The sequence below is a fragment of the Drosophila eugracilis genome, unplaced genomic scaffold (assembly GCF_018153835.1).
Source record: "Drosophila eugracilis isolate 14026-0451.02 unplaced genomic scaffold, ASM1815383v1 contig_1104, whole genome shotgun sequence".
In the NCBI taxonomy this organism is placed as follows: domain Eukaryota; kingdom Metazoa; phylum Arthropoda; class Insecta; order Diptera; family Drosophilidae; genus Drosophila; species Drosophila eugracilis.
Genome location: NW_024571881.1, coordinates 25,872 through 45,544, shown reverse-complemented (window position 1 = coordinate 45,544; position 19,673 = coordinate 25,872). Strand labels below are relative to the sequence as shown.

Sequence of the window (19,673 nt, the reverse complement as noted above, 5' to 3'; positions counted from 1 at the left end):
AATCCATTCCGCTCCTGGTTGATGGTCACTGAGTTGACTCCCCCTAGAAGCTTTTCGAAACTAATGCTGAATGCAGGTCTGTTTCTGCCTGTTTCTTAGCCTCCACAAATTCCCAACCGTTTTGTTGTCTTTTTCTGCCCCTTGGCTTCCAGGAATCTGTGTTTACTTGGTGACGAACTCGTCGCTCCATTAGCATAGCCCAAGAAGCTCTTGATGGCGGGAGGGTTGAGCGGTACGAATGACAAACCTCTTGGTGGAACGGATGTGCGCTTGATTATGTTGTTTGCCAGCGAGGCTGCTCCTTCATCTCTGCCAGTTTCGAGATGACGACGATTCCATTCCACTGCCAGCCTGGCCTGACATTAATCATTCTGCTTTTTAAATTTTTCTCAAGCAAACAGCGCGCGACTGACGCCAGGCGGTCGGCTACCAGAAAATAGGAGGAAAGACAAAACTCTCCTCGACAAAAAAAAGAAAAGAAAAATAAGAAAAATACGGTGGCTATCAAAATAGCTTCGTACACGTTTCAGCCCACCCAAATGGTCAAGGGTTTTCGGGATCTTGATCTCTGTTTGTGCGATCACGATCACGCGTTGTCCGCCGCTGCCTCTGCCACTGCCGCTGGTTTGTCCTAATGCCTCGCCCTGTGCAAATGTTTATCCAAGACAATCCCAGGCCCGAAAGGATTTGTCTCGCCTCGTCATCATCTGCATTTGAGCATCGCCGGAATCATCCAAATCGTCGTCGTCGTCGTCGTCGGCGTTAATGTGCGGGCAAACAAGCGTGATGTGGCAATTGTCTGGGGAGCGATCTGTAGTTGGTGTAAGTACCAGACTTCTTGCTTTTTTCCCCTGTTTGCTAAGTAGCCGTTGGCCAAAAGAGGCTCAGTACGATCCCGAGGTGTAGATCCATTAGCTACCAGTCAAGCGGCCACACAGGAGTCGGAGAACATACGGATTCTGGGTACAGAATGGGTGGGTGTAGCCCGACTTTGAAGGTGCCTGTTTTTAAACGAAACTCGAGGAAATGTGAGAAGGATTGTGGCTTCTGGATTTCAGTTTACTCATCAGCGAGTAGTTTTTTCTAATGATTTAAGGAAACATTTATTTACTTGATTTAAAACAGGGATGCTCAACGCCTATGTTCTGGTTGCTCTTTGCAGTTCTCGCTGCATATGGATTTGCTCTCTCATAAGCTTCAAGCTCTCGCGGGGCTATTCCACAACAATTTTTCGTTATCCTCTTTCCCCTCAATCCGTTGCTAACTGTAATATATTTTGTTCTTCTTTTCCCCTGGATCATCTTCGAGCCCTTGCACTGGAATTCTTTCTTCATACCTTCTCTTTGCCATTTACACTTTAATTCCAAGTGAACCACCGACGTGAGTGTTAAAATGAGCGATGAATTGCACAGCAAAAAAATGTTTTTTTTTCTCTCAGTGCACAGCTGAAAACCAACACAAAAGCGTCACTTCATACATATGTGTATCTTTTCTTGTATTTGTGTAAGTAAATGCTCTGCCGTAAACCGATTTTGCGCAGCCCTGTTTAAAATGTACTTCTTTCCGTATTACCTTCTTTAAAATTACCCAAAAAAGTGAAACAAATCGAACGGCCATAAGCCCGATAAAAGGGATCAGATCTGAATAATCAACATCACTTACTTATGCAATTACTCATTACCTCATTTGAGGAATTAGCTGTAATACTGGGGTTCCATGCTCTCGAACGCGACCTAATTGCGTTCAAGTAGTCACCCTCTTTATTGACTTCTGTTGGGTAAAACCTGATTATTTAATCGGCTCATTGATTCACTAATGGTGTGTTTACAGTTCCCAGGCTCACTCAAAATCCTGGAATGTGACTAAACCACTTTTGATTGGCGGTCCAAAGCTACAGAAAATGAATTCTTTTCCCTTCAATTCAGTCAAATGATCTTCATTAGCAGTACTCTTGCTTTTCGCTTCGGCTTAATTATCACGGCTCTTCAGTGGAGCAAACTAAAGGGGAACAAAAGTGGAGCAGGAGCGACTTGGAGTGAAGTGGACAGAGGGAACAGAGACACACACCTGCCACTCGGAGTGAACTTTCCTCGGTCGCAACCCGACAATTGTCGCCAATTAAACCATCGGAAATGAAGAAAAACGAGGGAAGTTTTGAGGAGTCTTGGTTCATGCACTGTAAAATAAATATTTATACTATATATCATATAATATTAATATTCCCTTCAGCCTTCTTCATAATAAACAAACAAATGTGTTTTTAATACAATGTAAACTTTAACTTTATTTAAGTTAAAGCCCAAACCTGATCAATCTGTAGTATCCCCTGAATTTCTTACTGTTTACCCAGTTGAAGGAGCACATTAATCAGTGGCAAGTGGCGCAATCAGTTCAGGCTGTGGCGCAAAACGAGTAGCTCATTGGGCTCATATGCAAATTATTCCTGATTACCATCCGCCCTGAGTTCTCTTCTCCTTTATCAATTGAGTCAGCAATAATGACGATATAACGAAATTACGCTCCGCAGCAGATACGATTTCAAGGTTTCCAATGAAAGTGCTGCCCGCGCCGAAGTCGAATCATTTTTTATCAAAACACTCGACTGGCTAATGACAGGCGACAAGTCAGCGAGTCCATGGGTCTTTGGGGGACTGGTTGGTCATCGCTGTGACACGCTTCTGGTCAATGTCAGTCGGTTGGGTATATGGGTAACCAGATATCATCCAACGATCCCCAATCCAACGATTTCAATCCCCCTAGTGTTTGCACTTTTATGCCCCAGTTACCCCGCGACGATTGCACTTATCGCAATTCTGGGAAATTGTTTACAATTTGGGCACGAAATGAATGCAGGAATTCACATAAAATAGAGCATTTCATGGCATCTTGGGATCTGGATATATGGAAGCATCTGTAGCCTTGGGCAAATCTGTGCACCCAAATTAGATATGCTTCCAGTTCGGCGTTCAAGTTCAAAGGCAGAGTCTTCAGATCCGGAGTGCTAAAAAGGGTTTCAGCCCAGCAGCAGCAGCAGCAGCAGCTGTTCGCAGGCCATAATTGAAGCATTTCGTAGGTAATTGGTGGCGATTTTTTATGGCCAACGCATAAATTAACACCAGAGAGAGAGGAGACTCTTGAAATCCGATTCCGAATCCTCTGCAGATTTGTGTAATTGCGCTCCACTTGCAGCGGGCACAACCCATCCTGGTTGGATTTAATGCGAGTCCATCACCAGTGGTTATAGGTCTCGGACTCAATCCCCAGCTCCTCGGGTAGAAAACGTGCAATTTGGGTCAAGAGAGGTGTCTCCCCTTTTTCGTTTCCTTCATTATTTTATATGTTAATTTTGGCCCGGGCTCAAAGCTCCACTTTTTATTTTTTGGGCCATTTCTGTTTTCTCGCCGGGCAAACGTTTTGTACCTCATTAGAGCGGCGAAAGCGCGTTTACAAGTGCTAAATTGGCCAAATTACGGGTTGTTAACAGGATATAAAAGTAAAAGTGTCTGCCAGCCGAGATCTCCGCTTGCAGGCAGGTGCCACAAAAAGGGAAAAGGATGCCCCAAACTCGCACTTCGGTTTCAATTTGGGTACCAAGCACATACTTAGAGACTCCAAATTTATAGAGTGATGATTGAGAAATATCGATAACACTTTGCTTTTTTGGCCCTCGGCCAAGGCCGAGTGAATGTAAATATTTAACTGGGATATTTAATATGGGGGCAAGATCGGCAATAATATTGGGAAATTTAAGGGAATTCATTTTTACAGCTATCTCCTTAGGCTTCCACAACACAACACTTCATTAGTTCATTTAATTTAAATTCAAAAATCGAAATTAATTCCATATTGAGTTAAAATTTTAATCTTGCAGTCGCTGGACTTTAATCTTCAACCCCTCTCCCCATTCGAACATCTGCTGTCAATGATCATTCAAGATACCAAATCGTGGCCATTATCGTCTTTTGGGCCTATCTTGGCCCCATCAGCAGCTCCTGATCCGGCTACATCTCCTTCATTTTTACCAGCTCCTGCTCCAGGCTCTTCTCAAGCCGACGACTCCATGCGGCCAGAGATGCAAGAAAGGTGATTAATTGCCACCCGAATGTCCCAGCCAACTGGTTGGGCTGTCCGGCTCCGATCTTACCTCTACCTGTCGCCGGTTAATGTTGCCAACTTAATCGCATTTTGCCAAGACTCTTGATAATGTTGTTTATGTGCAAAACGATTTAGCCGGCCGAGAGCTTGGGTGGGGGGTTGGTTGCCTGATGCGGATCTGCTGATAATTAATGAGACAGAGTTGTGTAATTAATAAAAAACTTTTAATTACCGAGGGCAGGTCTGTCCTTGGGCTGCTGTTGCTGCTGAAATCCTAATGAGTGTCAAAGAAAAAAAAAATATTACAAAATCCTGGATGAATCCTGAATATAAAGATAGATAGAAAAAATCCAACATCCGACAAGATTTTTGCGTAATTTCTCAAGGCCAAGCAGGGACAACGTAAAAAGGACGAATTTCTTACGTAAGTGACCGAAATATGTTTTTATGAGAGGATCATAAATTTTTTTCCCCTAAGAATGAGAACGCGTTCTCGTTGTGATCTCAATGTTCTGATCTCGTTCCATTTTTAGCGGAACTGTCCACCAGCCCGCCAGTCCGGTGACCTTTTTCCGCCGCCTCACGGCATGACATAATTTCGCATAATTTGCAACAATTCACGAAGGACTTTTCGGGCCAAAGGACACCCAGCACGTGACAAAAAAGATGAACAAACAAAAAAGAGGGCGACCTGCTAGCAGATTTTTAGTGCGAATTTGGCAGGTCATCCTCGGGGATTTTGGGCCAAATCCAAATCTGCATATATTTTGGCCAATCTTAAGGACTGTCCTCCTGCCGCTCGACATGTTCCCATTTTTTGTTCTAATTATTTTTTATGAGTTCAGTCCACGCGCAAAAATTGTCGCACTTCTTTGTGGCCAGCCGCAGTTCGTGTCTCTCTTTTCACTTTTGTCTACAAGTTTTTGTTTTTCTATTCAAGATTTTTTATTTGACCAAGGCCTGCTGTTCTTTTTGGCCCTGTTTTCTTTTTTTGTGGTTTAGGACTGGACCTAATTTTTAGCTAATAATTGTTGCAATTTTTGTGGTCTCCGGCCGAGACCTGCTCTGAATTTAGGCCTGAGAGCTGGGAACGTGGTTAGGTAACAGCGCGTGGAATTAGCAGTTATTATAGGAGCAACAAAGAATGTATCTTTATCTATAAATAGCTAATGAATTAACTCTTTCTTGAGTTTAGCAAGCCTTTAAAAAGCATTCTGGAAGACTCAACTGAAAGTAAAACTTTTCCAGTGAAAACTGATCACTCCTTTTACTCTCGCTCTCAGTTTGCCTTTTACCTTTTCGACTAATGATCAACTTTAACCTTTGCTAATGACAACTGGCCAGAATCGATCTGCCTTTAGCCTTGACAAGGCTATCACCGTGGCTTGGTGACAGATGAGGAGTTTTGGCCCAGCTTGAAACCAAAACCGTAACCTAAAAACCAAAAATATGTCAACACTTTCCCTGCTAAGTCATAAATACTCGAAAAATCCCATAAAAATCACTGAAATTCAGAGGAGGGAGAGCAACCCTTTGCTACAATTAAAATGTTAAACTGGAGTAAATATCGTAAAACCAATAAAAACCGTAAGCGGAGCTGAGGGAATTGCTCTACTTACGACGAAAAACGCGCAGCTCAAAAACATTTCCCAAAAAGTTGCCTCAAAGCGAAGCAAGACGAATTTTTAACAAAGCAAAAAATGTGTACAAAAACTGTGAGTCAGATCTTCCGGGAACTATAACCCGCTTAAGGGTCACCAAGGGGTTAGGGATAGAACACCCGAACTAGGTCACTGGATCGCTGGGCACAAAAAACGCACAAAAGCCGGATAATAAAAAAGTAGAGCGTATCCCGGGACATCATTGTCCGGTGCGAAACCCTTTCCGGATTTTTATGATCCTGAGCAGACAGCCTGCTTTTTGAAACCCTTTTATTTTGTTTTTTTTTTTTTTTGGAAACTTCCCGATAATTGTAGCAAAAAATTAGTGCACATCTTTGGCATATTTACATAGAACTCGACCTTGCGTTGACATTGCGTTTAACTTTTGATTTGGCATCTTGACTGAGGAGGGCAAGAGTTTGGGAAAAGTGTTCGGTTGAAGATGGCCGCTGGAAAAGGCTGGGTAATGTCTTTACAACTTGTTGTCTCTAATTATGGTCGAAATGGGCCGTAATCCTTTGCTAAATACAGCAACACAGACCGCCCCGCGTTGGCATGAATTCCAGTTTCCCGAGTTTCGAGTTTCACGCGAAATCCGTGTCATGGTTAAACGCGCCTAATCCTTCCCGTAAGCCCTTCGCAGCGACCTGAACCCGGTTCAGTTCAGTTTCGGTGGGCGTATTGTTTAGTTTCGAAATCAAAATATTGGCAAACATGCTGCGACAATACTACGGTTGGAAAGGGAAAATGTGCAAGGATTAAGCCGAATACATCCTTTCGCAACCTTGGTCCGCACACGCTCGCAATTTTACGACTTTCCCCTAACCGGAATGCGATTTCGATTCCGATTCTGACTTTGGCGAAATGCGCATGCCAAACGTTGGCCTTGCCACGATCCTTCTCAGCCCTCGGCACGACCCATCTTAATTGTTTTGCCAGCAGTTGACTTTCGTTTTTTAACTCGTCCTCGTGCAAGGGACAATCCTTTGCCGATTTGCCCATTGTTGCGGTTATTGCAACTCCTTTTTTTCGCCAGAGGGTTGCATCCTTTTGTGGTGGCGATTGTCGAGTCCTTTGTGGCAGATTTTGACCCGAGCTCGCTGTTTTTTTTTTTTAGTGTTTTTACGATCCTCAACGGGTTTTACGACCTCCGTCCGTTTTTTAAGCCTTTCTGCTCTGCTCTCCTCTGACCCGTCCAGTTCAGTTCGGTGTCAACTCTTTCGGGTTTCTTTCGCGGGTTGTAAACTCCGTCTGGAACAATATTTTTTACCAAATTCCAAGAAGTTAGAAGCGTTTTTTAGGCTGCTTTTTTAAGAAGTGCAATCTCTTTTTGGCAAATTGCTAGAGTTTAAGCGGAATTTATTGGGTTTCCCGGAAATTTCCGCTTTCTTTGATTAGGCAAAAGGCTTTAAAACGGCCCACAACCTTGGTGTTAATTGGCAGCGTTAGATAAAGAACATGTCCTTAGGAAACTATGTTTTTAAGTCGAAAAGCCAAAAAGTCAAATATGGTTTTTTATCGGAACCAGGACAAAAAAGGGTTTTGCGGAGTTTTCACGCGGTGCAGAGTCAATTTTTTTCAGAAATTTTCAAAACTAACAAAGAAGATCATAAATTTGATCTTAACCCAAAGTTAATCTGCTTTCAGGGGAAAAACTCAACTGGGAGGGAGATGGAAATGTTAACCATGACAAATATTTATGAAAAATTCAATTACAATCTTAACTTAACTTAACTTTAGCAAACCAATTACTAAAATTCAAGATTAACATTTTGCAAGACATGATTACTTACCCAAAGTTAGTCTCAAAGTTACTCTCAGAAATAAATTAATATTTTTACCAACTCATTCGGAGCACAAATTTATCCGATTTTTGATTGCCTTCATAAATTGTATTTCATTTTCAAACTGATTTCGGCATTTTCCATCTATGCAAGCAACGAGGTTAATTATCGCCGCATTGCTCAATAAGAAAAAATTAACATTTTCTCATTGGTGGTGGTGGTGCGACTTCCTTTTTCGGGGGAAGACAAAGCGAAGATTGGACCCTGACTGGGCCCCCTTCGGTAACTCCGTAAATCTGACCCTCCTCCGCCATATAGCTCATTACGCGGGTCGTGACTTGCCGAAATGAAAAACAAGTAAAATCGGGCAGGGGAGCAGAACACAAAAAGAGTTTATTGCAACGGATGCTTGTCGGAGATGCTGATATCTAAGTTGTGAGTAGGAAGAGGGGTGGGGTTGGGTGGTAGGGGGATCACCAAGGAGGTACAACGACGTCGGACGGGTGGCAGACGCAGCAATGTTAATCTCCATAAAATGAAAACAATGCGCCGGCGCGACGATCGCTCGCCAGCCTCAAATGTTTGAGCTCTGAAGCTCCCGTATAGCCCCTGTCCCTGTTCCACAAGGCACTGAGAAAAATTTAGTAGTAATAAAAATTAAATTAAAATAAAAATGTTAAACCTTGCAAGTTTAATGGTTATTAACTTCTTTTATAAACTTTTTGTGTTTCAGTTTTCCGATCGATAACAATCTCTTTTCTCAGTGTATTTTTGGAACCCCAAGCGAGCAGGCCATGCTTCGTGGAGCGCGCATTTTGCGCAATAAGTGTGCCAGACGATTCGGATTCAGAGATGCAGACGCTGGGCGCGGAAAGAGGAACTCTTGGACCGGTTGGTCAGCATTCGCTGAGATGCCCCACCAAGTTACCCCTGCCCCTTTCCCGCAATATAATTTATGCAGCAGCAGCAGCTCAAGGATTTGAAGTCGGGGCTTCCTGGGTCTGTGTGTGCGTTTAGGTAATCGCTGGGCATGATCTTGGCGAACCTCCAACGCCACCGCCGTGACAAGCTGCCCGCTGTGTGGATGGTGGAGGGGGATCTGGATGTGGATGTGGCTTGGCCAGTGGATGCTGCAGTTCTCCTTCGCTTCTACACCACTGCAACTTCCCTTTTCCTGGAGCCAAACACCACCACCACCCCAGTGAGTGTAAATTACAACTTGCCTCTTGGCTGAACGCCCCGACTTTTTGCGGATCGCGGCTGCTTCTGCTGGTGATTTTGCTGGAGCCTGTCGGTTTCATTCAGAAAGTTCAATAGTGCATGCAATGCCGGCCACGACTTGGCTGGTGACGCCCCGCCATAGCCCCCCTTCTGACCCTTAAACTCCCCGCGCATTTATGATCGATGCCAGAGTCGATTTCTTTGAGGCTGCCTTTGGTGATTGTCGTCGTTCGGTTTGGCTGGATGATCGGATGCTTGAGTTGCCGGTGCGGTTGAGTTCCTTCTGCACGCGATTGCCTTGTAGGGGGGCAGGATATACACTACGCATCAGCACGGGGCATCCTGACGAGATGGTTTCTTGGGATTATTGGGAAATAAAACTAGAAAATCGAAGGAGAGGGTGGTAAGTTATAGACATGAAGTCTGAGGATCTGACATCCCTTAAGATATGACTACCCTAAAAAAGGGTATATTTTATTCGCCTATCTGTTAGTTTTAAGGCCACCACTGATAGAGCCTCGACACCTTCCTTTTTGGGGCTGATGGTGGGAGAGCTTTCGGAACCTGGGATCTGGTATCTGGTATCTGGTAGTCTGGTGCGGATAGTGTTGTATGCGGCCGTGTCTGGGTCTGGTCACGATTTGTTGGGACTCGTAAAACATTTTTAGCACCTCAACGACGACCAAGACGACTGACGATCTATATACATCGATCCGCATGCATTTCTGCAGTTCGAAGCCACTCGATTGCCTTTGTTCTCGTTGAGTCTGCCAGCCCGTTTTAATGGCATTTTTGCATTTTTGTGTTTCTGTTCCAGCAGCTAGCCAGCTACCAAGCAGAACGCCCACTCTGGTGGGAACTCTTTTTTTTTTTTTATTTTAATGCTGCCAAACACATCCTGTCATTAGGGAAATATTTATGTAGATATCGGGAAGGGATCGAATGGGAACGGACTGGAGGAGCAGCTGCCATCTAACGGTGCCCCCAATCAGAGGCAGTCGAATTAGTCCCCACATAATTAACTCAACAAGTTCGTAGCAGACGATTTTATTTTGGGTATTAGGCGGCTGGTCCTTTGAGCTCGTTTAAGAGCTTCTCTTTTTGGGATGGCGATTAGCCAAATTTATGCAGAGCGCCCTCTGGCGTTGGCGAAATGATATTCCCGGAAATTGGCAAGGATTCGTAATCGGCTGAAAGGGAAGGGCAAAGGGAATGAGTTGCCTGGGTGCGTGGCGGCATCATGGCGTGTCGTAAAAACTCTTTGCGAATCAGGCAGAAGCATCGTTGGTATTAGCCATCAAGGCCAGGAAAGACATTAGCTTGGTGGATCGTAAAATCCGGACAACAGACAGAGAGGGCTAATCCGTGGAAACTCTAAACTCTATCCCAAAGATAGAACCTCTTTCGGCGCGAGACACACTCGGGGCTAGGTAAAAGTCGTCGTAGAACTCTTTCCACTCTTTCCACCCTACCACTGACCATTCCCTTACCTGTCCAACGTGTTTGACGTTTGCCCGCCAATTGATTTGACATTGAAGGTCCTCCTCTCCCGGCGAATAACCCTAAATAAAACCATAAAATCCTTCTGCATGCTGCGAACCCATCCATCAAAAGATCCTCACCTTGAGCCACCCGCCATCTAAGGATGATGTTATATACTTTTTTTGCGACGCGTTTTTTTTTTTAGCCGAACTCGTAAATGTGAGGAAATCATTTTTTATGCAATTCGTTGTCAACGACTTCTGAAAATTCACAGAACTGCGTTCGTTTTTTACGCAATGCGATGTAACGTCTGCTGGCACGTTGTTTTTTCTTCCTTTATGGAGGCGAGTTGACTTTTTTACAGAAAATGATGAGGGACGAGCGGGTATAAAAAAAGGGAAAACTCTCAGTACCAGGAAGTTCTCAACTTAAAAAAACACACCAACATGCCTAGGTATTTGGCTAAAGTAGACAGAGACCCACGCTCTGCGACTGAAAAACCTCTCCAGAACTCAAATTTCAACGGGTTAACTTGGTCCAGAGGCGTGCGAGTTGGCTCTAACCCTATGGTTATAGATAGAGATATAGATATAGATATAGAGAGAGATAGAGATATATACCTGCACCCACCACGCCCATAATCCTTTTATGGCAAATAAACAAACAACGTCACGGCGACTCAGTCGCGAAGGATTGCCGTGGCTAGGTAAAAAGTGCCAAAAGGGTGCAATAAACGGGGTGTTGGCCAAAAGGGTATGGTATGGTAGGGTGTATGATACGGATAGGGAAGAGTTACCCCGACAGAGCGATGTTGCACACGCGCAGTGGCATTGTTGCACACTCGGTTTTATGGGTGTGTGGTTTTAGCCCTTTGATGGGCATGATCATCCTGTTAATAGAAAGCGTGGAAACCCGTTTGCAAACCATACCTGCCTGGATAGAAATCGAACTAATCCTTTCCGCGACGAAACTGAACCCTTTTCCTGGCCCATGATCGCTGGGCCACGATGCCTAGAGAGAGAGGTGAGCGTGTCTAAGGCGATTTAATTAACGCGGTCGCAACTAAGCCACCGAATACCAGGACATGGCTTAAATCGGAACCCTTTCCTTGGACATTTCGTAGGCGTTGGCCATGCTAAAAGCCATTCGGCTACTGTTCCGAGGACGGGTTAAGGCTGCAGTAGCCTCATGATGGGCGTTATCGGAAAAGTCAGGACGAGATGGGCGATGGGCGGAAGGATTTGACTTCCAGCGAAAGGATTGCCGGTCTTAACTTTTGGAAAAACTCCAATATTTACCAAATACCAAAAGGCGTAGGAACTACACTTGGCCAGCAGTCGAAAAGTCAAGTCTGGTTTTTGGGATTTCACCAGCAAATTAACCGGCTGAGCCGGCAAAGAGGGGATCCAAAAGTCAGGAAAAGGTATTTCCGTATCGAAGGGATTAGGAAACAGAAGAGCTCCCTTTTGTTTCTTTGTAAGTCCGAAATGTTGTACTTAAGTTAGTTTTCAATCTTAAAAGATCAGAAATCTATAGAAGTATTATCCCAAAACTTCCATAAGGCAAACTTATCAAAATCTACAAAAATGTTGCAGATTTGCTCCTTTTAAAACTCAATTAAGGTAATAATATACTTTCACTTTTCCCATCCTAATACCCCAAGTTATAACAGATCTTTTTCCTATACCACACAATTTCTGGTTTATATTAAGTTTACTGTTAGATATCGCTAAAAAAAAATAAACCCGTTTTTGGCCTGTCCCCCTTTTTTCGTCAGTTGTCCGTTTTCCGCATCACGCGATCCCGCGATTCCTTCCTTCTTTTTGCCCTTAAAAAGTCGCTTGGTTGACCAACCTAAAAAATAAAAAATAATTCGCCACAAAAAACAAACGCAAAATGAAACGAAGACAACAGCCTCGATGAGAAGAAGAGGAGAGAAGTGTATTTTTGCATTGTTTTTTTACCTGTTGCTAAATTTAGAATGTCTGTCGTCGGGTATTTGCTGACGTTTGTGTCGAAAAATTAAGCCTTCTGCCGCACGAAAAATATAAAAAAAAAACCCCACCCACCGCCGACGACGCCGTTGCCGCCGAGCGACCTCTCGTCACCCCACCTCCCGTACCCCGCTCTCATTACCCTCCCTTACCAAAAATAAAATTCTGGGCAAAATGCGTCGTTACGCTTAATGAGTAATAAAATACTTTGCACAATGTGGGGGAACAAATGCCAGTGCTGTCTCACTTGCACCCAGTCAGTCCGTCTCACTCCCACTCCTCTTATCCACCCACTCGGCTTTGCCAAAAATTTACAGCGCCATTAGTTGCACAAACAACAGCATCAACGTACTTGCAGAAAAGATGTGAAGATCAGTTTGGGACTAATTTTAAAACTTTCATTAAGATTAACAGTTTTCTGTATTAAGAGGAATAAATATATAATTTCAATCCTTAAATGTATAGAATATATTTTACCGTAATTACTTATTTAAATCAGGGAATACTCTCATCAACACAGGTAACATTTTCCCTCAGTGCATTAGCAACAGCGGATCGCGCAAATGTGGCGCGCGTTTTTAACAGCGTTGGCGATTTTTATGGCGTTTTAATCGCGAGAGTGGCGCGCGCGGCTAGAAATTTATTTTCGCCGCGACCATGGAGCTCTCTCTTTCGCACTATCTCTCTGTTTGTCTCTCCCACTTTCGGGCATAACAGTCGATCCCCCTTCCTCGCCAAATACTGTTATTTTTAGTTACATGCCGCTGTTGCCGACTTACCGACTTAAAAGCGGCGCGTGGGCGTTTCTGTCGCTGTTAAAATCGCTATGTCGCTGTTAGCGAATTTCTAAGATCATTGAAAAGCTAAAAATATAGATCAATTAAGACCAGACACGGGTATTTACATAAGTAAATATGTTTAACAAGATATGTACGAGTATGGTATCTTGTTATATCGTATATAGATAACACTAATATGCTATAATCATAACATTCATATCATAATCGCATGATCATGGCATTGATAACAAGCTTAGCTTGCTTTTAATACACTTTTAAAATGAAAGCTCTGACCGCTTTTAGAATGATAATGAAAATCTCAAAAAATCAATAAATTTTCCCTTAGTTATGTGTGATTAGTTATCAGTGATCAGGGATCAGGGCTCCCAGGGTTTACGGGGAAATTTGTAGGATCTGGCGCTGTCTAATTTTAGACGCAATTAGCAATGCGCACATTTTTGTGTGCTTGCGCCTTTTCGACTATAAATTTTTGCCACAGTTTATTTTAGACGCTGCATGTGATCGGGTCCGCCAACAACAACAACAACAACAAGAGCAACAATGGGGCGTCAAATTGGGCGTTGAGCGCAAAAACAACTTTGACTGTATCTGTATCTGTAGAGATACCTCTTTGGCGGTGTATCCGTGAGATACATCCACACCTTTGGCTGTTTTTGGCCAGCAAGCATGATGTAAAACGCCGCCAACGTTTTTCCGATCTCTCGTTTTGTTTATTTTCTTGTTGCTTTTCGTTGCAATTAAATTGGCATGCACAAGTGCCGCCTCTGCCACCGCCACCGCCACTGCCTCAGCTGCTGCTGCTGCCTCAGTCTCGGTCTCAGTCTCAGTCACTGCCGACGTTGACCGCGGGCGGGCCGCCTTTTGATCGGCTGCCAAATTGTAATTGGAACGCGAAGGTGTTGTCGACGTCCGCCACTACCGCTCGTATACATATTGCCATATTGCCCCATTGCCATATTGCCGCATTGCCGGTGCATGTGTTCTCGGCATAACAACCTTCTCGGGGGACCACAAAAAGCTCAACACCAGACAGCCCTCAAAATATATCAGAAATTCCCCAAATTCTTGTGGATTTCACAAATCGTTAAGCTTGCATATTTGTTAGCCGCCTTGATTGATTTGCCCGAAAGGAATCTTATCTCTTATACTAAAAAAAAGTGACGTTATCATAGGAAACCTTATAAATATGGTAAAAACCTCATATCATTATCAGTAAGCTGCCCTTACTCATCTTCTCCAAAGTAAGCTTAATTACTTCTAATTAGTAACAGTTTCTTCTTAAAGGCTATAAGTTCTCTGACAAACTCACCATGAGTAAACCTCTAGTAAAAATCTGGTAAATACCCGTTTTAAGCCTTGATAACCTAAGCCCACCTTGACTCATCTCCCACAAAAGTAACTTAATAACTATGTAAGAACTTGTGGCTTAAAGATTTAGGTTTCCCAAACAATTTCCTGAGCAAACTTTGAGTAATAATTGGTTAGGGATATATGTCATTTCTGATTAATATTCTTCAAGAACACACGTCAGAGAGAGAGAGACGTCATTCGCAGTATTACATATTGTAACCCAGATTTCTGTCACCTCCCTAAGCGGATCTAAAGTCTCTAATCACATGCAAATTTGTAGCTGAAAATTCACAGTTCTCGGAACTATAACAATATTTTACAAATAATTAGGGGTCTAAGTAAGCAAGTAGTTACTCAAAATTTCACTTTCGTCATTCCCAAAGTTCTGTGTTTCATTTCCTTACAAATCCACAAAATATTACTCAGCTTTAAGAACAATTCCCCTTAGATTCATTCTATTAATGAATGGTTATTTTTGTGTGTATAGCAAACTTTTCCTTGTAGCGGCGTGTAATTACACCCAACCTTCGATAAATCATTACTCCAAACAACAACAAAAAAAGAACAAGAAAAAAACTGAGAAACGTGAAAAATCATCACTGCACGTAGACGCCATCAAATGGAATCTAAGCGTCGGCCGGAGCACGTGTGATCCACGCAGCCTTGCCCGTAACGATTTCCATTTCATTTAGCTCCGTCGGCTATCGATCAAAAACCAAAAGGGCGACCTTCACATAATTGCGGCGCACGGCATGGGGAATGAGTCGATTATACAGACTGGTCTGGAAAAAAATGAATCGGAGGGGGATACTATCACCACCCACTGCCCAGCAGACCAACAGACCAACAACAACAAAAACCACCCACTTCCGCCTGGCGTGCGCACACAACCTTGTGATCTTGTTTACTGTTTAGCGACCCCCGAGCGGCAGATATATAATATAAATTTATATATATATATATAGCACACAAAAAACCGAACCTGTCGCACTGGGTGGCGTCATATCGCCAGCTATTTTCACCTTCTATGGGACGTCGTCGCGTTGGCCGCATGAATCAGCACTGGCACAACCACGAACTACAAGCCACCAGAAACCACCATCGCCGCCGCCAGCAGCAGAAACACACAGCCTCTTGTGAATCCCTCACCAAAAAGCGCCGGCGATCGGCGATCGTGGGGTTTCGCAGTGTGTGATTTTCAGAAAGGAAGAAATGCCCAATTCCGGGACCCAGGGGGCGTATGAGTAACGCGGGGTATTCAAACGTACTACGTACGAGTTTAGGTACCGCTCACTAATACACAAACAAGCAGGTAGCCCATGTAGTATAGTAGCCCCTAGGTAGCCGTTAATGCCACTCGTGTATGTATGTGTATTTGTGCGGTCGTGTGGCTCGCGCTCGCGTCTCGCAGCGGCGATTTAGCCAACGAACCTGTCGATCAATCGTCATTCGTCCGCCGAGAGCCCAGCGATAAGGTAGTCCCGCTACGCTCCGCACACATCCCAGACCCAGTATATATATATATATATATATATATATATATATATCACAACGATATACCATCCCCGAAAAGCCGAACGATCGATCTTCTGCTTCGTGTCGACTCGCTTCGGTCTTTTAATCGCACTGCAGCCAGAACCTGCTGCTCATTCGCCTGCCGTAACTCGTAGCGTTCGGTTCTATCGCTCCGCTTGCAAAAACTGAAACCAAATCAAAGAGAACTCAAAGGTTTATTTTACGTACTTCTCTGCGACGCTGCGCGAAAGTGAAACCAAGTGAACTTCAAACTAAAAACTGAACAAAGAGTCAAGCAACTAGCAAGCAAAAGCTAAAGTGAACTTATATAATAAAGAGCAGCAAATCCATATTTGCTGCCAAGTGAAAACCAAACTGTGCCTCAAACTCAATAAACAATATCTGACCGAAATGGTTACCGGCGTAACAGCAGCCAACATGACCAACGTTTTGGGCACCGCCGTTGTGCCGGCCCAGCTCAAGGAGACGCCGATCAAAAGTGACCGTCGGGTAAGTGTCTTCTTTGAGAAAAACAAAAATCCCAAACACTCCTCCATCAAACCAAAAATGGATTAAATCAGAACCTCTAGAGTCATCGAAAAAAAATGGATTAAATAAGCCGAGAATTCCCTTAAATGAGAGCTGCCACCCACTTCCAGCTCGACTTGATTTTGAAACTTTGCCTGTGGGCGACTGGCCCCATCAATCCCGCTGCCCAAATGCATTTCCTTTTTAGCCATCTCCCACATGGCTGACTGTCTAAAAGAAACACTCTGAGCCAGACCAAAAACAGCCGCCGTCGGCGCGCCAACACAAAGCGAATTTATCTCGCGTCGCGTTGGTGGCATTTACTATATGGTATATATATATATATATATATGCCTACTACTACTCCGACTACACACGATTCACATCGATCCATTCATGAGTGCCGCCCAAAATTGGCTGGCGGAGCTGCCCACCAGGTCCCCGGATTCGGCTTCCACTTGGCGCGTGCGTCGCGTGGTCGCTGCAATTGTCGGTCATCAGCCGCCGTTTTTGGCCAGACTATCGACCGGTTCATTGAATTGGCCAAAAAGCTGACTTCATCCGTAGCCAAATTTGGCGACTTGTGCCCCCTTAGATTTGTTTGGCATCTTTGCATTTCCCGCTCTGACCTTGCCAATCTCTTTCTATATCTTTCTCATACCTGGCTGGTGTTTATTTATAGCCACTGGCTGTAATTTATAACCGCCAAACTATTTTTAAAATTGCCTCGCCTGAGTGGCGCTATAAATAGAGCACGCGCCGTGCGACTAAATTTGGCCGCCAGCCAGTCAATCCGTTTCCCCCAGTCCCCCAGTCCCCCAGATCCTCCTCAGACTCATCCTCCTCCTCTGCCATACACTTTATCCATCCCAATTAAAGACCCATGCAGCTTCCTCTATTTTTGGGTCGCTGCATGAGGTCAAATTAGCCATGCAAAAGCCGTGACTAATCGCTGTTTTTTCCTTTTTTCTTGCCTCTTGCAGTCGAACAAACCGATCATGGAGAAACGCCGACGCGCCCGTATTAACAACTGTCTCAATGAACTCAAGACCCTTATTCTGGATGCCACCAAGAAAGACGTAAGTATCTGACAAAAATTAGGATTAAAAAACAGAAAATTTAAAATCTTTAAAAATCAGAAAAATTATTTCTTTTTAAATCAAAATCCCTACACATTTACTAATTTTCGAATTCTTTTCTTTCTACTTTTAGCCGGCTCGCCACTCCAAGTTAGAAAAAGCCGACATTCTGGAGAAGACAGTTAAGCATCTGCAGGAGCTGCAGCGCCAGCAGGCTGCCATGCAACAGGCCGCTGATCCTAAGATTGTCAACAAATTCAAGGCCGGTTTCGCCGATTGCGTGAACGAGGTTAGCCGCTTCCCTGGCATTGAGCCTGCCCAGCGTCGTCGTCTGTTGCAGCACTTGAGCAACTGCATCAATGGCGTTAAGACAGAACTGCACCAGCAACAGCGCCAGCAGCAACAGCAGTCCATCCACGCCCAGATGTTGCCCTCGCCACCCAGCTCGCCGGAACAGGACAGCCAGCAGACAGCAGCGGCGCCCTACCTTTTCGGCCAGATCCAGCAGACGGCCAGTGGTTACTTCCTGCCCAATGGAATGCAAGTGATCCCCACCAAGTTGCCAAATGGCAGTATTGCCCTGGTCTTGCCACAGAGTCTGCCACAGCAGCAACAGTTGTTGCAGCACCAGCAGCAGCAGCAACTTGCCGCCGCAGCAGCAGCAGCAGCAGCGGTAGCAGCCCAACAGCAACCCATGTTGGTGACCATGCCCCAGCGTACCGCCAGCACCGGATCCGCCAGCTCGCACTCCTCCGCCGGATACGAGTCGGCGCCCGGTAGCAGCAGCAGTTGCAGCTATGCCCCGCCCAGTCCGGCCAACTCCAGCTATGAGCCCATGGACATCAAGCCATCGGTCATCCAGCGTGTGGTGCCCATGGAACAGCAGCCCCTGTCGCTGGTGATGAAGAAACAGATCAAGGAGGAGGAGCAGCCCTGGCGGCCCTGGTAGAGAGGGTGTCTTCATAGATAGTCGCCCCTCTATCGAATCTCCCGCTTTTAAGACTGACCCCCGAACTCATCCAACAACTCACATGCGCAGGCGTTGTGCGCATGCGCGTAGACATTTCACATCATTCGCCGGGATAACGCAAATGTTGCTTTGAAGTGCCGCAAACATGCGAATCCTTAAACGGTCCAACGGCTTCGTTGAAATAATTTCCTGACTTTGGTCTTAGAAATCCATCGACGAGGCTAAGGGCCTCCATCAGACGCACACACACACACACACACGTTGTTATAACTTATTTATTATTATTATGTAATCGATTTGAGAACGGTATTCTACCAGGACATCGCCAAACTACCTCAGTCCAAGTACTTGGTGTTGAATTGCCTCATGTATCATGTATTACTTCTTTGAATAACAGCAAATCAGCAAAAGTCTTCCATACACTCACAAAACGCAAACACGCAAAAAAGAAAAAATGAAAACACTTGAAAAGCTGAAATACTTTTTATGAAAAAGATAAACGCAAGAACATAACTCTTATATATAAATATATATATATTATATAGGATGTACATCTCCATTTAAATATAGAACTTTTTGTACCATAGCCAGCTAAGCCGCTTAGGTTTTTCTCTCGCTCTTAAGTCTAATCAAAGAATAATTATATATTTATAGAACACAAAAAACTATTCGTAAGGCCACGTGATATAGTGAACATAATGAGCTTCTAAGAAAACAAAAACAAGAATTTGATGCAAACAAAAGCAAAAAAAATCAACAACAAGAAAAGAAAAAAACAAACAAACAACATACTAAAAAGAAATAAAATTAAAAGATTCTACTAAAAATTATAAATACGCAAAACTGAATTCTTATTGGGTTGGCTTTATACATTTTTTTCCACTTTAGCTTTTGGGTGAAAGTCCATTTGACTTCTTAGAGGTCAGGCCTTTAGAATGCCGAAAAAAAGGGGGAAAAAAGTAGTGACAAGAAACTTATCGAGCCCCTCTAAGACTTATCATGGCGAATTTCGTTGCTAATTATAATGCCCATGGTGAAATTCATTCCGCTGGCGGGGATCGACGGGGAGTTCCACGATAATACAACTACGTTCTAAGGGGGCTCGATTATTGCGGTTTCTGCTAATGTAATCGGCACGACGGGTTGAAGGCTTTTCTGCGGCCAGACCGTAACGGATATATAGGCACGCCTTTA

The 19,673-nt window shown here is 44.2% G+C and overlaps 1 protein-coding gene across 1 annotated transcript; it reads left to right on the top strand.

The window, feature by feature from the left end:
- Window positions 1-15,847: 15,847 nt before the first annotated feature.
- LOC108118099 (protein hairy) lies at window positions 15,848-19,288 on the top strand. The gene is made up of 3 exons (XM_017230652.2): window positions 15,848-16,412; window positions 17,414-17,509; window positions 17,643-19,288. The coding sequence occupies exons 1-3, from the start codon at window positions 16,314-16,316 to the stop codon at window positions 18,456-18,458; spliced, it is 1,011 nt and encodes a 336-aa protein (XP_017086141.1). The 5' UTR covers window positions 15,848-16,313; the 3' UTR covers window positions 18,459-19,288.
- Window positions 19,289-19,673: the final 385 nt, after the last annotated feature.